Genomic DNA, 16045 nt, shown 5'->3' on the forward strand with positions numbered 1-16045 from the left:
GGGGTCAGCAACCTTTCAGAAGTGCAGTGTCCAGTCTTCATCTAGTCACTCTAAGTTAAGGGTTCACGAGCCAGTCACACAGTTTAATGTTTTTAGAAGGTCTCTTTCTATAAGTCTGTAATATGTAACTAAACTATTGTTGTATGTAAAGTAAATAAGGGTTTTAAAATGTTTAAGAATCTTCACTTAAATTAAAATGCAGAGCCCTCCGGACCGGTGGCCAGGACCCGGCCGCGTGAGCGCCACTGAAGATCAGCTCGCCTGCTGCCTTTCGCACAAGTGCCATAGGTTGCCTACCCCTGCTCTAGCCTCTGAGCATTGACGAACATTAACGGAGCTGGCTGGATGTTCTATTTGTGCCTAATCCTGTCCCTTACAGGGAGCTGCCCTTGTGCAAAAGCACCACGACCTTGTCTATCGCCAGTTCATGTTTTGTCTGGAGGCCCAGCCTCAGCCAGGGCACAGGTAGGACAAACAAGGGGATAGAAGTCGGACTGCAAGGGCAGCTGCTTATCTGCCATCTCCTCACTTTCGAGTGCTTGACCTTGACACCTCCCGAATGTGCTTTTCACGCTGGCTTTGTGTGTGCGTTTTTAGCTGGCGGGCAGGGCTGAGAACGCAGGCGGGTTAATGGCTCTGCATTGCCTGTGTAATAAAAACGAGACCAAACAGAGGCAGCAGTCATGTGCTCCCTCGCAGGAGGGCAGGTCATTGGTTTGTCTTAGTTAGCTGGTGGCTCCTTGCTGGTGCTTGTCACTCTGTGAGCTGAGTCCCCCAAAAGCCTTGCCAGGGCCCCATTAGCACCAAGGGATCAAGAGATAGGCCCAGAAGAGCAGAGACTAGAAGGCAGCTCTCCGGCCTCCCAGAGCTGCCCCCATGAGCCCAGCCTCCTGCTCTCCTGCGCTAACTGACCAGCGAGCACCACGGGGCTCTCTCGTTATGAAGTAAAGAATCATTCTGCGTTGAAGCAGCTGTGTGTGCAAGAGATCTGGGTGCAGCACGGGCTGCACTCTTAGGCTGACAGGGAGCAGAAGAGGGAGGGGGCTGTAGTATGAATCCCCCCAGGTCGAGCCCCAGCGGAGCAGCCTTAGCCTGCGTACTGGGTGCTGGTTAGGCCCTGGGAGGAGGTCTGGTGTGGCCCAGCACTGCTGACCTTCCCTAAGAAGCAGGCTGAGAGAAACGGGACAGGCCACAGCTAAGCTGGGCTCCAGGGCACAGACTGGGACAGTGTTTCTAGCCCTCCACCCAGAGAAGCACATCAGAGCCCCCCCTCTGCTCCCTGCAGCTCTCGGGTGTTCCTGCAGAGCCAGGCCCTGCTCTGCCCCCAGGGTACAGCCGGAGGCCTGGGCTCGATCCAGGCTCCAGCAGAGCTCACCAGCCCTGCAGAGCTCAGCTCCCACCCTGAGCTCATGGCTGGATAGCCCTGCACACCCAGAGGAGGGCAGCTTCCAGGGGCACACACCCTGTGAGCAGCCCGGCTACGGCTGGATTCCCAGTCCCCAGGGTGAGCAGCTTCCCCTTCCCACAAAGGGCCAGACACCAGCGTGAATGAAACGCCCCCTCTTTATTAAATGGCTCTACAGCTCCCAGCGAGGGGCACGAGCTCGGCTAGTCAGCACATGCCCAAACAGCTCCGCGCCCACACCCCCCCCGCTGGTGTCACAACGGAACAGGAGGGGAGGGCAGCTTGCCATGCACACAGGCAACGGACAGACACAAGCACAGCACGTGGCAAGGTTCTCCGGCTGCTCCAGGCCTCACCTCCAGGAGTCGCAGCCCGGAGCAGCTGCCAGTCACCCCTTCAGAAAGGCCCAGTCTTCCCCAGGGCTCAGAGCTCTCAGATGGGGGCTGCGGCTCAGGCTTGGAGACCCTGTGCTAAGAACAGGAGCTCCGGGCTGAGTGCATCCCCCAAGGAGCCTTGGCAGGGGACGACAAGCTCTGCCTAGCCCGTTGTACACGGCACAGCCATTAATGCAGAGGTGCGACCCAGGAACGACATTTCCCAGCATGTAGCCCCAGCCACACTGGCCTGAGACAGAACTAACTGCCCACTGGGCCCTGCCCCCTCGCAGGGCTGCACCTCTGCAGGGGGCAGCAGCCCAGCAGGCTGCGCTCTGGCCACGCCTGGTTTCTGCTGTGAAGGGAGCCTGAGGTCTGCCTGTTCCAGGCGCCAGGGCAGAGGGGCCGGCCTGGCGCTGGTTTGCTGGAGACTTGCCCCGTTTCAAAGGCCACTGAAGCGCTTTGTCCCTCATCAAACCTGTAAAGCACCAATAGGCTGGGCTAGAGAAGCTCAGGGCTTGCCCCACGGAAAGGCGGGGACCCAAGCCCCTTGAGGAGAACCAGGTGGCAGTATTAAAAGACACCTTCCCCACCCCCCGGAATAGTCAGTGCTCTGCCCGACAGGCAGGATGCCGGAGCAGCCCGGGCTGCAGGGGAGCTTGTCAGCCAAGAGACCCACCCCCATCACACAGCAAGCCAGTGGCAGAGCTGGGGAGACACCCCAGGAGTCCTGCCCCGCAGCCGTTCAGTGCAGAGCACCGTGGGGCTGACCCTTAGCTCGGGCTCAGCGCGGTGGGAGCAGGGGGCCCCGGCCTGAGGCCCACATGAGCAGGGCTGGGGGCGATGCAGGGAGTAGCAGGGAGAGTTACACTGGCCTCTGGAAGCTGCCGCTGTCACTCAATAACCTTGATTGGCCGGAGCCGCCCCCCCCCGCCCCTGTGCTAATGATTTACAAGGAGGGCGGCACAGCCTGGCCCCAGCTCCCCAGCAAAGAGTCCAGTCCCAGGCTAGGGGCCCAGGCCAGACTTCCCCTTGGGCTGGGCCTCCCCAGAGCAGCGGGTGGGGGTGGGGGTGGGGCGGGGGGGAACAAAGCTACTCGAGTCACCTGATTCTCTCCTTTGACTTGCACCATTAGTGTTGACTGAGGGGGCCCCTGTCCCCCCGCTCTGCCGTCCAAGGGGAGGCTGCTGGGGGGGGCATGGTTAGTTCCCAGAGGGCCAGGGCCAGTATGAGAAGCAGCCCGCCGGCCGGCAGGCTCAGCAGAGGCCCTGGAGCTGGAGCTCCCCTCTAGCCGCAAGACAGCAGGGCTTTGGCACCCGGGAGGCTCACTGCTGCTGCCCAGGCTGTCTGTGCTCTGAGGCTAGAGGGGCTGAGGCGCTGGGACCCACGGACAATAGCAGCAAGTGGGGTCACTTGGGGGGAGCACTGTGCCAGGAGCAGTGGCACTCCTCGCACCATGGACAGGACAGGTCGGAGCCAGAACACACAGAGCTGCCTGGGCTTTGGGGGAGGGCACAGCCTTGTAAAGGCCCCAGCAGAGGTCGGACTCCAGCATGCACGTCCTCAGGGGAACCCAACTCTCCACCCTCGTTACAAAAATAGATTCTGATGCGTCCCTCCCCTGGCGGGAACCCGGGCGGGCCAGGCCGGCTGCAGCTCGAAGGAGGGTCTTTAGTTGGACTGTGGAAGAGGCATCGCTGGCTCTGCTCAGGGACTCCACAGTAGCCTGACCCGCCGGCAGCCGCAGAGCTCTCCCCTGCCAGCTGCGGGTCGCTGGCCTCGCGTAGGCTCTGCAGTGATCTGTGCAGCTCTTGGCCGATTCCCTCCGACACGGACAACACATATGCGGACACGGATACACGTATGTACTCACACACGCATTCACCCAACATGAGTATGAGTCAGAGTGATGTTGGCTTGACACACGTCTGTACAGAAGCTTCCACCGCAAGGCGCTGACATGGTGGTTCTGTCCCTTCAGCATGAACGCCAGCACTAGGCACCTCTGCCCGCCCCACCTCTGCGGGACAGTGGAGGGGACTGGGACCCCAGGTCCTGCTGCCCAGGCTGCTCCAGAGTCCGGAATCCCACGAGATCCTCACCCCCAGAGCTACACCTGGAGGAGAGAGCCATGCCATTACCTAAAAACAGCTATGGCAGGTCAGGCCAGAGGCCATCCACCCCCGTGCCCTGCCTCTGACAGGCGCCAGGACCAGATGCTTCAGAGGGAATGAACAGAACAGGGCAATTATCGAATGATCCAGCCTGTCGCCCATTCCCAACTTCTGGTAATCAGAGGCCAGGGACATGCAGAGCAAGGGGTTGCATCCCTGCCCATCGTGGCTAATAGCCATTGCTGGACCCATGCAGTTCTTTTCTGAACCCACTTATACTTTAGGCCTTCACAACATCCCCTGGCGAGGAGTTCCACAGGTTGTCTGTGCGTTGTATGAAGACGTACTTCCTTTTGTTTGTTTTGAACCTGCCGCCGGTTAATGTCACTGGCTGACCCCTGGCTCCAGTGTTATGGGAAGGGGTAAATAACACTTCCCAATTCACCTTCTCCACACCAGTCCCGATTTTATAGACCTCTACCAGAGACACCCTTAGTCAGCTCTTTTCCGAGCTGAAAAGCTCCCGCCTTTCTAATCTCTCCTGGGGAGGGAGTTACCGCCACTGGCCCGCCACCAGCCCCAGCCGACCCAGTTACTCCCCAGGACAGTAATGCCCTGCTCACACCGCAACCCCCAGCCCGGCACCTGGGCGGTACCTTGTGTATCTGAGGCGGAAGCTCATCCTCCGAGCTCTCCTCTGGAACCGGCTCCGGGTGTCGCGCCGACTGTCCGTCCTCAGCCCAGCCCCCTAGAGGCAGGCGGGAGAAGTGCGATGGGGCTCTGTGCACTGTGCCCGGATCTGTGGCATGGGCACAGAGTCAGAAAAACGCGTAGATGCAGGTGAGACAGGCTCTGGTGCCAGCTCCCAGCAGGGCACCACTCAGGGGGCTCTAAGCCAATCTGTCTAACCCTCCAAGTGAGAGGGAGGGGCTGTTACTGAATGGGAGCCTGTGCAGCCTTCCCCAGCCGAACCGCTCCTCCCCACAGCACGCAGGGTGACATAGGAACATCACAGCGGGAGCCCATGGCACTCTCCTGAACATACACCCTGCCAGCCATGGATGAGCAGGGCTCCTGGGAGCCTCCTGCAGGCGCTACCACGCAGTGGCACCTGCCCCAGCCAATCTCCTGGCATGTGGGGGGGAATCTCAAATGCTTCACTGGCGTTTAAACAATTACCCAGCGACCCGACGATGACAAACCAGTGTGTGGCCCCACTGCACGTTCCACAGGCAGCGCCCCTTGGCCTGCAGGACAGGGAATGTGTGGGGAGGCTCCCAGGCTCCATCTGGAGTGGGGGACGCTGTCTGGAGGGGAGTCCCACAGCACGAACCTGTGATGCCGCCATATCGGCGCTGGAAGCCCGTCTGCAGGGTGGCTGACTCCTCCACAGCCTGGCGCGGTGAGGAGAAGGGGTAGCTGGCAGAGCGGGGGATGACGGCGGGGGCTCCCTTCTGAGCATCCGGCTCCTCCGGGGCACTCTCCCCGCTCTCGTCGCTCTCCCGCCGGTGCCACACATGCCGCTCAGGCTCTGTCTGCGTGTGCTGCTTGTGCAACTGCACACAACACAACGGGGCGGGTCAGCCAAGCAGGGAGGGGGACAGAGCTGCAGCCTCACCCCACATCCAGCCTGCAGGAGCCCCTGTGGCAGCCCCACAGTAGTTCTGGCTCCTTCTCTCTCCCCCTGCACGGCCAGCTCCCGGCGCCACTGCTCCCTCTGCCACTCCAATGCAGGATGGGAGGTGTTCTGCACCAGGCCCTCCTGCGCTCTGGGGTGGCATGCGGGGACCTGCAGAGACAGCCCTTCAGGGATAGGATATGGGCCTGGCTGCCTTTGCGGGATCTCCTTTACCCCCTGGGTACAGCACACCCCTCTCCAGCTGCCAGGCCGCCCTGCACCCCCCTGTGCCATGAGCCTGCCTCGGCAGCCAGCCCCCTCATGAGCTGCCCTCTCACCTCATGCATGTAGAGTGCGTGCAGGCTCATCTCGGTGGAGGCGTATTCCGACAGGATCAGGCTCTGTAACTGGCCCTCCCAGGCGCTGCTCCCTGAGCTCGCTGTTCTGGCATCCGTGCTGCAGCCGGGACACAGAGAAGGGCTGGGGGAGGGGGTCTGCTGCCCAGGGGCATGGCCCAGCAGGCCCCACATCAGATCCACACAGCCCTTCTCGATCCCCTGTCCAGCCCCACTGCATTGCTGGGCTATGGGTTGTCCATGGTGCCACCTCGCCCACTGCCTGCACTGGGTTTAGAAAGGGCCCCCCTCTGCACCCCAGACATGGGCTTGGCTCAGTGGGGTCCAGCTCCAACACAGGCACCCCCCCAAGGGCCACAGACCCCATCACAGGGGGGCAGGAGTGCTCTAGCGCCCCCTCCTGGGGCGGAGCACTCACTTGCAGGGTGAACACTCGGGGGCAATTCCTGTTCTAGCCACCTGTGTAACCTGCTCCACTGCATGGGAGGGCTCAGAGCAGCCCCGTTTCCCTGTCCCTGCAGGGACTCCTCCAGGCACGTGGGCGAGGAACGGACCGCAGAGCGTGCCAGCAGGAGGCACTGTGAGCAGCACAGACCCAGTGAACCAATCCCTTCGTCTCAGGCACACGAGGGGCACCCAGCACCTCAGGAGCAGAGCCTGGGCTTTGCAAGGTCCCTGATCACGGAGTAGGTGACTTGGCACAGCTCAGCAGACTTACCCAGAAGCCGTCATGGTGCTGTGGGCCCGGGGCGGTGCCCCCTCCACGTGGGACCCGGATGTCTGGAAGCCGCTGTGAGTTTGCTGGGCAGACTGGAGTGGGGAGAAGGAGCGCAGGGCAGAGGCCACCTCGGAGAGCTGGCGGGAGGCCTGCAGCTCGTGGCTCACGTACCCCAGGGCCGAGGAGCCCGCGATCACATTGGCAATCAGGCTGTGAGGCTGCAATGGGAAGTGAGGGGAGTCACAGCCCTGGACACGCAGCCACCAGACAACAGGACAGGGCCCCTCCCCAACCCAGCTCCTCAGGGGAACTCCAGATCCTATGGTGCCCCCATGCTGCAGGGCAGAACCCCAGAACACTCCACCCCCACACCCCTCAGAGGCGGTCCCTCCGGCCTGATCACATGCTGACACCCTCGGAGACTTGCCCAGTCCTCCCTGGAAACCCAAGTCCAGTTCAGATCCAGCAAACTCACTGCACCGGCCGTCTGAGCCAGCCCCGCTGGGCTAGCAAGACCCCTGCCCTCCAGGCAGCCTTGGGACACCAGAGCCCCTTCCTCTCCTGCCCACCCGTGACCCATCGCAGCCAGGGCACCTCGGATTCCGACTGCAGGGACTGGATGGAGGTGAAGAGGGCGTTGTCAGGCAGCACGGCCTGCTGGGCCAGCGCCACGCTGCTGTCACGCAGCACGTGCTCCTTGAGGAAGCCGATGAAGGCCGTGCTCTCACGGGGCGGCTGCCACTTGGGGTTGGTGATGGCGAAGTGCATGAGGGACAGCTCAGTCTTGCCATCCTCGGCCTGCTGGTAGACGGAGGCCTCAGTCTTCCCCGCTGACATCCACTGCAAAGCACACAGGCGAGGTGAGGGGGGCCACTCCAAACCCACCCTTGGACCCCCCCAGGGCCTGCCACACACCCACCGGGGGGTCTAGGGAGCCCCAAAGGGCCAGGCTACACAAAACCCATCAATGCACAACACCAGGAACCCCCTAGCAGCTGCAGCTCAGCCTCCCGCAGATGGCCTGGGACATTGCTCACTGGAGGAGACACGCCACAGCCCAGCATGCCTAGCTTCAGGGCCCTCCAGCGCCCGGGGTAGCATCACATGCCCCCACTCCAGGGCACAAGCCCTCACCTGGCCAGCTGGGCTCACGCACCCATTGAACGGGACACCCCACGGAGCGTGCCCGGATGTTAGATACGAGACTGCAACAACAGCCCACTAAGACTACAGGCCTCAGCATGCAACGCTCCAGCTCGATTGGTGCAGCCTGGCGACCATGCATTCTGGGACTGGGCGTAAGAGCTCTCTCAGTAGGGGCTGCTTGGCAGAACTCCGTGGGGGACATTACCACGCCTCGGTTCCAGCCACGGGCAGGACCCCCCAAGTGTGGGGGGAGAGGGAAGGGACCCTGCCAGCACACGCCCATGCCACAGGCGGGCCCTACCGCTGGGTGCCCGTGCTGGCGCACGTCCATCTGTGCGAAGGAGCAGGTGTCGCCCACGCCCACCACCTCCACGGTGAAGTTCCGGAAGAAGTCGATGATCTCCAGGGACTTGGGCCGCAGGCAGAAGATGAGGATCAAGGGGGTAACGATGGGGCTCAGCAGCTCCTCCAGGATGAACGCCTGGGAAGGGAGAGGGGGGCGCTCAGCAGGCAGCACCGAGAACAGCCCAAGGGGCCACCCAGGGAACGTTCCCAGAACAGCAGGCCCATGTCAGTATCGCCCCCCTAGTACTGTGCCCCCAGCTGACCAACGATCCCCCCTGCACCCACGTCCCTTGCTCTGGGGAACCACACAAGAGCTGCTGAACCATCACACCCACGGGCCTGGGAAGGGAAGCACACGCAGGTCCCCAGTCCAGCCGCTTCACATGCACCAGCCTCTCTCCGGGAATCGCAGCCCGACAGACAGCGGCCCTGAGGTGGCACCCGTGTGTCAGAGACCCCAGCCCTGTCCCCTCGGGCACCGCGAGTGCCCCTAGCTGAGCAGAGGCACGCAGGAGCCAGTCCAATCCTGCCCCGGGTCCAAGCTAGCCAGGGGGGCAGGGCTCACCGCTTTGTACTGGAAGAGCTGAGAAAACTCATCCCGGGTCTCGTAGCGGTGGGCGTTGGCCTGCCAGTGGTCGGGCATGTAGTGGATGTGTGCCAGAATTACCCGCAGCAGCTGCTCTGGGCAGAACACGAGGTGCTGGTCTGGGATGAAGGACCTGCAGGGGGGCAGGACAAGGATGGGACGGACGGCACTTCCCAGACAACCCCAGCCCGGAGTCTCATGCCGGGGGCAGATCATGCCTAGAGAAAGGCTGAGAGAGCTTCTCCCACAGCCCTGCCAGTGCCCCGCAGTCCTGATCTGCAGCCCCTTGCTACCTCAGCCCTGCCAGTGCCCATCAGTTCTGACCTGCCCCTGCCCCAGCCCTCCCAGTGCCCCATGGTCCCAATCTGCAGTCCCTTGCTACTCCAGCCCTGCCTCCCACCAGCCCTGCTGGTGTCCCTCAGTCCCAACCCACAGTCCCCTGCTACCCAAGATGTGCCCCATACTAGCTCCCTCAGTCCTGACCCAAAGCCCAGCTCCCTGCTATCCCAGCCTCTGCCTCCCCAGCTCTGTCGATTCTCCTCAGTCCTGATATGCAACCCCCTCCCCAAACACACACAGCACTTCGACCCCAGGCTCTTCCTTCCCTACCCACCCCAAGATTTCTGCCAGTGCCCCTCACTCCTGGCCTGACCCACTGCTCCCCATTTCCAGTCCTGGGCCTCCCTAAGCAGACTTATGTTCACTTGTGTCCCAAGGACAGACTCCCAGCCCACCCTTCCCCCCAGGGCAGGCAGGCCGTGCCAGCCCGTCGTACCGGCAGATGGTGACGCCCACGCCTAGCAGGGTGACGGTGGTGAGGACGTGCTCCACAGCCAGCACGTCCTCGTCGTAGATGGTGAGGGCGATGAGCACGGCCAGGATGGAGCCGGCGAAGAAGGCCACGTTCTTGGCCACGATGGTGAGCAGGGGGGAGATGAAGCAGTTCATGTACTTGGAGGCCGGCTTGTAGCCCTTGCTGAGGCGGGAGTGCAGCTCGTGGTCCAGCTCGTTGAAGTGGCGCAGGTAGCAGCGGCCGTAGAGCGACCAGCAGCGGGCGCCCAGGCTGCCCGGCTCCCGTTTCAGGATCTCGGTGTAGCTGAAGAAGGCATAGAGGATCTGCCAGATGAGGATGAGGGGGCAGAGGATGAAGTTGGCGATGCCGATCCAGAGGATGCGGCCGCTCAGCTTGTCGGCCAGCTCCAGGCGGTGGCCGCCCCGCTTGTACTCTGCCTTGAGGCTCCACTCGTTCTCAAAGAGCGAGCCAGGCCCCCAGAAGAAGATGAGCTCGAAATTGTACTTGAGGCCGCGGGTGTAGAAGATGGTGTCGCCCAGTCCAGGCAGGTGGAAGCGGATGGGCAGCAGCGACTTGTTCACCATGGCCACCACGTAGTTCTTGAAGCGCAGGATGCGGTGGTAGATGTCCAGCTCCGTCAGTTCCTTCTTGTGGATGCAGATCTGATGCTCCTTCTGGATCTGCACGATGCGAGCCTGCACCTCCTGCCAGGTGTAATAGGGCAGGTTGGACTGGCCGGGCGGAGAGGAGGCAGTGTTAGAATCTGGAGGAGACCAACAAGGGCCCACCGGGCAACGATGCAACAGAAACTACAGGTTCCAGCATGCACTGCTGCAGCGATCCACAGACTCAAGCCATGCTGCATGCTGGGAGTTCCAGTCTCCCATCTATGCTGCACCCAGCTCAGCGTGATGCTTGCTGTGTGCTGCTCTGGGGTTCCCAGTGAAAGATAAACGCAGCCCTCAGGGGTGGGGAGCCTCATTCACCCCTCCTGGGCTGGCAGGAAAGAGCTAGAGAACTACACAGGTCATCGCCACACGCACCCAAAGGGGGGCGCTCTGATGTCTCTGTTACCGCTGAGGCACTCGACCCACCGAGAGCTCTGAGCCCTTCCCAGCTTCCCCCTTCCCAGATGGGGAAGTGATGGGACGTGCCCAGTGCCCCGTGGGGAAGAGAACCCAGGTGTTCGATCCCAGGCCCTTGCCCAGTTCCACAGGCTTATGGTCTTGCAAAACATTAATGTAAAGGATCCTGCTGTTACTCGACTTACCCAAGTTCTCTCCGAGGGAGACCCTGGGCTGGAACTTGGGGCTCAATACCCAGCTCTGACAGACTCCCCCATGGCCTTGGGCAATGCCTAGCTGCTCTGTGCCTCAGGTTCCCTACCTGTACATGGGGTAGAGACCCTGCCCCCCTCCCAGGGAAGGCATGAGAATAAAGTGCTTTACACCGCTGAGGCTGGGACACTGCTGTGAGCATGGTAAGAAAAGCTTAGCGGTTATAAAGCAAAGTGATTGGCAGGCAGATAAGTCAGCAGAACACAGCTGTCCCGCGACTGTGCAGGGGCGGGTTTGCCCGAAAACAAGCTGTAAGGAGCTACACTGGATTATGTAACTCCCAAGGGAGGTCTGAAAGAGGGAGAGACCAGAACCCCGAGGGCAATGGTCAGGTGAAACCCTCTCCTAAAGCTTCAGCAAGACAGCCCCGAGTTGGGGGTAGAGCCACTGGGAGCTCCCTGCTCAGCCACAACAGCCCAGTCCTGCAGCCACAGGGTTGCTCACCATGGGGATTTTGAGGGCGTTGATGTAGAAGGAGTGAATCTCCCAGTAGCAGCAGATGTTGTAGATAAATTTGATGAGTCGATGGATCCAGAAAACCCCCGCTATCACCAGGATGGAAATGAGAAAGCCGTTCTGCTGGATTCTGCAAGGGAGAAGAGACTTACTGCAACGCTTGCCTTTCGGCATGCCCCATGGCCGAGCCTCATCCCACAAGAGCCCAAGCTATATGCACGGTCAAGGGATCGCTTCATCCACCACCAGAATGTAGCCACATCTGGGGAGGGATGCACCAGCTGTGTAACAGCACACAGCAACACTGCCATCAAACATCAAGTACATACCCAGAGACACAACTCCTGGGGATTACATGACCCAGAGTACAATGGAGCTTGGCCACTCAGCTCAAGGCAAACCAGAGACTTGCAATCTTGGCAGGCTACATGCCTTGACTGACGATGAGGACAAGGGCTGTGTACTGCCCGTGGGTGAGGTCTGGCCAGTCCCACTGTCCTCCTTCCGGAAGAAGTCCTGGATCTTTAGCTCCTGTCTGGATAGCTCGCACTAACATGGCTTTTGGAGGGTGGCAGGCTGCCAGGGCTGGGGGCGGAGGTGCGGCTGCTGCCCTTACCTTGCGCTGCACACGCTGGGAGGCAGAAAGGCATCTGGCAGTGTCACCTTGACAAGCTCGCTGGTGTGCTGGCTGTGATTCACCATCTTGTTGGCAAACAGGATGTCATAGTCAACGCAGCTGACAAGGAAGGTGGTGAAGGCCACGACGAAAATGAACTGCCTGTGGGAAAGGCAGCAGCCATGAGGGACATGCTCCTTCTGCCCTCAACTCCTAACATACCACAGACAAGAGTGGCTACTGGGTCACACCCCACAGCCCGTGGCATGACAGGGGCAGATTCTGAGGAGAGGGAGACAAATTCCTGGGGATGGGGATGGCCAAAAAAGAAGAGAGGGAGACAGGCCCTGATTGAAAGGGGAGTGGTTCTGACCGCCTCCCACCTCACCCCCTGAAACCCAACTCTCAGCCATGGCTGTGCAGGGATAGCAGAAACACTGGGGCCCAAGGCCCTTCACTGCAACAGCAGCGAGAGCATGAGGAGCACCTGCCCCCTCCCTGGCCTCCCCATCCCCAAAGCAGGGGCACTCAAGACGTACATGAGCTCAAAGATCTCGCCAATCAGCATGCAGGTGAAGCCGTTCTTCTGATGCAGGTTATAGACGTGGGAGCTGCAGTCAAGGAGAACAGCCTGGCAACCCCTCCTCTCCAGCCACCAGCTGAGCCCCCCTTCCATCAGCTGACAGAAAACCCCTCCCATGCCAAGCCACCCCCTAGCCACCAGTCAGGACGGATGGCAGCAAGGCAAGTGCACTCTGCTTAACTACAAAATGCTCCTGGGGCCTGGCCTCCATGCCAGGTAACACTAGCCTGTCACAGAAACCCAACCCTCTCACCACACCCCAGCACGGGACTGTGAACACTCCATTCACAGACCCCCCTGAGCCCTCTCCAAAGTCTGCAAGGGCAGGACCTGGCCAGCACAGAGGGAGGTAAAGACATATCCAGAGCCTAGCAATCAGAGCGACAGAGAACGGGCAGGAGGCCATCATCAAAGGGCTGGAGGGACCCGTTTCTATCCCCCTACAGCCCCCTCTCCCAAGGGAAGGGATGGAAACACCACTCCACAGGGCAGGGAGCAATTCAGCCCCAGATGAGATGGGACCTGCACTAAACGCACAGACTGTGTCAAGCTGATGCTGGGCTGGAGCAGCCGCCTCCTGTCTCCCTGCACGCAGCAAGGATATGCGAGAGAAGAAGAGGTCCAGGTTCTCTATGTGATGCCAGGGAGCTGCAGGAAAGAGAGGAGGCAAAGGGGGTGAGTGGGGCCCACTACGCAGCGGTTTGCCCAGCAGCGGGGGGGCAGTTGGTTGCTGCTGGTTAGTTACCCTTGTGACACATCCCAGAGCAAACAGCGGCTGGGTCCCCCCAGACCCCTCAGGGCTGTTCCTGGGTTTACACAGTGCACGGAACAGGAGTCACTGCTCCACATCAGACCCGGTGTCTGGCCTGTGGCAGTGGCCAACGCACAGAGGAACAGAGAGGGACCACACCGCTGGCGGAGGGAAGGACTCGGGAGAAGGGGGATCGCTCCGCCCTGACGAGCCGCCCCCGGGCCCCGCTCACATTTGCTGCCCTCGGGGACGTGCACCAGCAGATCCTCCTCTCCCGGGGGCGAGTCGCTGTAGGAGGCCTCCAGACGCTGGTACTGCGTGTCGAAGTGCGTCATGGCGCCGGTCTGGGCCGCATGGAGCGTGGGGTGCTGTGGGGAGAGATAGGTCAGTGTGAGGGAGCCGGACCGGGCTGCATGGAGCACAGGGTCAGTGCAGGGCAACCAGACCGAACCGGGCTGCATGGAGCGCAGGGTGCTGCGGAGGGAGAGGGGTCAGTGCGGGGAAGCCAGACTGGACCGGGTGGAGAGCAGGGCGCTGCGGGGAAAGATGGGCCAGCACGAGGGAGCCGGACCGGGCTGCATGGAGCACAGGGCGCTGCAGAGAGAGGTGGGTCAGTGCGGGGCAACTGGATCGGACCGCATAGAGCCAGGGCCGGCTTTAGGAAGTGCGGGGCCCAATTTGAACATTTTCAGCAGGGCCCTGGCAGGGATGACTAAAAAAAAAAAAAAAAAAGTGTAAAAAAAACCCCCCTTTCATTTCTTCCATGTATTATTTACTTTCTATAACTATATAAATAATACAATTATATATTATGTACATTGCATCATATATGCTGTTGATTGCTTATCAATGACTGCCATTTCACATGTGTGGGTCCCTGCCACTCCCTGCGGGTGTGCACATTTGTGGGTCCCAGCTGCTTCCTGTCCCCCTCATTGAAGCAGGTGTGCAGGGTTACTGCCCTGGGAACTGCAGGGCAGCAGTGGACATGGGGCTGGCTGGAGGCAGGGCAGGGGCTGACTGGAGGTAGGGTCTGGCTGGAGGCAGGGCAAGGGGTGCGGGGTTGGTTGGAGATAGGGGGTGTGGGGGGCGGGCTGGCTTCAGGCAGGGCCGTGGGGGGATGCAGCAGGGGTTGGCAGGGCTGGAGACAGAGGCAGAGACTGGCTGGCTTCAGGCAGGGGGGTGCAGCAGGGGTTGGCTGGAGACAGGGCAGGGTGTGCAGGGCTGGTGCGGGCAGCAGTGCGGGGGGGGCTGGCTGGCTTTGAGCAGGGCCACAGGGGTGTGTGGCAGGAGTTGACTGGAGACACGGCAGGGGGTTTGGCAGGGGCTGGCTGTGGGCACGGGGTGCAGAGCTGGCTGCAGGCAGGGGGAGTGGAGCTGGTGTGGGCAGGACAGGTGGTGCAGCAGAGGCAGCTGGAGCCCTGGCCCTTTAAATAGCCCCCAAGCTCCCTGCTATCCCAGGGCTCTGGGGGTTATTTAAAGGGCCTGGGGCTCCCCTGCTTCTACCCCATCCCGGGACCTTTTAAATAGCCCCGGGAGCCCGGGAGAATACATGGGGGCGGCAGGGCTCCGGCGGCTATTTAAAGGACCGGGGTGGCAGAGGCAGCTGGAGCCCTGGCCCTTTAAATAGCCCCCGGAGCCCCCCGCTATCCCAGGGCTTTGGGGGCTATTTAAAGGGCCCGGAGCGCCAGCAGGGAGAGCAGGGCGGCTTGCCGCGCTCCGGCTGGGGCCCTCTTAGGCGCGGGGCCCGATTCCTAGGAATCGGCTGAATCAGCCTAAAGCCGGCCCTGCATGGAGCACGGGGCGCTGCAGAGAGAGGGGGGTCAGCGCGGGGGAGCCGGACCGGGCCGCTGCGGGGAGAGGGGGTCAGCGCGGGGGGACCGGACCGGGCCGCTGCGGGGGGAGGGGGTCAGCGCGGGGGACCGGACCGAACCGGGTGGAGCGCGGGGCGCTGCGGGGGGAGTGGGTCAGCGCGGGGGGACCGGACCGGGCCGGGTGGAGCGCGGGGCGCTGCGGGGGGAGCCGGACCGGGCCGCTGCGGGGGGAGGGGGTCAGCGCGGGGGGACCGGGCCGGGTGGAGCGCGGGGGGAGGGGGTCAGCGCGGGGGGACCGGGCCGGGCCGCTGCGGGGGGAGGGGGTCAGCGCGGGGGACCGGACCGAACCGGGTGGAGCGCGGGGCGCTGCGGGGGGAGTGGGTCAGCGCGGGGGGACCGGACCGGGCCGGGTGGAGCGCGGGGCGCTGCGGGGGGAGCCGGACCGGGCCGCTGCGGGGGGAGGGGGTCAGCGCGGGGGGACCGGGCCGGGCCGCTGCGGGGGGAGGGGGTCAGCGCGGGGGACCGGACCGAACCGGGTGGAGCGCGGGGCGCTGCGGGGGGAGGGGGGTCAGCGCGGGGGGACCGGACCGGGCCGGGTGGAGCGCGGGCCGCTGCGGGGGGAGGGGGTCAGCGCGGGGGGACCGGGCCGGGTGGAGCGCGGGGCGCTGCGGGGGGAGGGGGGTCAGCGCGGGGGGACCGGACCGGGCCGGGTGGAGCGCGGGGCGCTGCGGGGGGAGCCGGACCGGACCGGGCCGCTGCGGGGGGAGGGGGGTCAGCGCGGGGGGACCGGACCGGACGGCTCGGGCCCCGCCGACCCAACAGCCCTTCGGGGCCGGGACCCCCTCCCCGGGCCGAGCCCGGCCGGACTCCTGGGTTCTGGCGCACGGAGCCCCCCCCTCACCTGCCCGGTCTCCCCGGTAACCGGCCCCCGCCACCCCCTCCCAGGGCCAGGCCGCGCCGCCGCCTCCTGTGTCACTGCCTCTGAACTGGCGGCTCCGGCGGCCAACCGGGGCCTGCGGGCGGCGCGGCGGGG

General features: G+C 62.8%; 1 protein-coding gene across 2 annotated transcripts; it reads right to left on the reverse strand.

Annotated features, from left to right (window-relative positions):
• Positions 1 to 1545: 1545 nt before the first annotated feature.
• ATG9A (autophagy related 9A) lies at positions 1546 to 15991 on the reverse strand. 2 transcript variants are annotated; one of them, XM_030580577.1, is made up of 15 exons: positions 15914 to 15991; positions 13431 to 13566; positions 13052 to 13095; positions 12404 to 12468; positions 11865 to 12026; positions 11237 to 11378; positions 9438 to 10186; positions 8642 to 8795; positions 8033 to 8212; positions 7180 to 7425; positions 6586 to 6803; positions 5850 to 5967; positions 5227 to 5449; positions 4550 to 4641; positions 1546 to 3895 (listed from the first exon to the last, which is right to left on the reverse strand). In XM_030580577.1, exons 2-15 carry the CDS (start codon positions 13531 to 13533, stop codon positions 3890 to 3892), a joined length of 2502 nt encoding a protein of 833 aa, XP_030436437.1. In that variant the 5' UTR covers positions 13534 to 13566; positions 15914 to 15991; the 3' UTR covers positions 1546 to 3889. The 2 variants fall into 2 exon arrangements, with proteins under 2 accessions (XP_030436437.1, XP_030436436.1); XM_030580576.1 differs by having other exon boundaries at positions 4550 to 4692.
• Between the last annotated feature and the right edge of the window lie 54 nt (positions 15992 to 16045).

This window comes from Gopherus evgoodei, chromosome 11 (assembly GCF_007399415.2).
Source record: "Gopherus evgoodei ecotype Sinaloan lineage chromosome 11, rGopEvg1_v1.p, whole genome shotgun sequence".
Classification (NCBI taxonomy): Eukaryota; Metazoa; Chordata; order Testudines; family Testudinidae; genus Gopherus; species Gopherus evgoodei.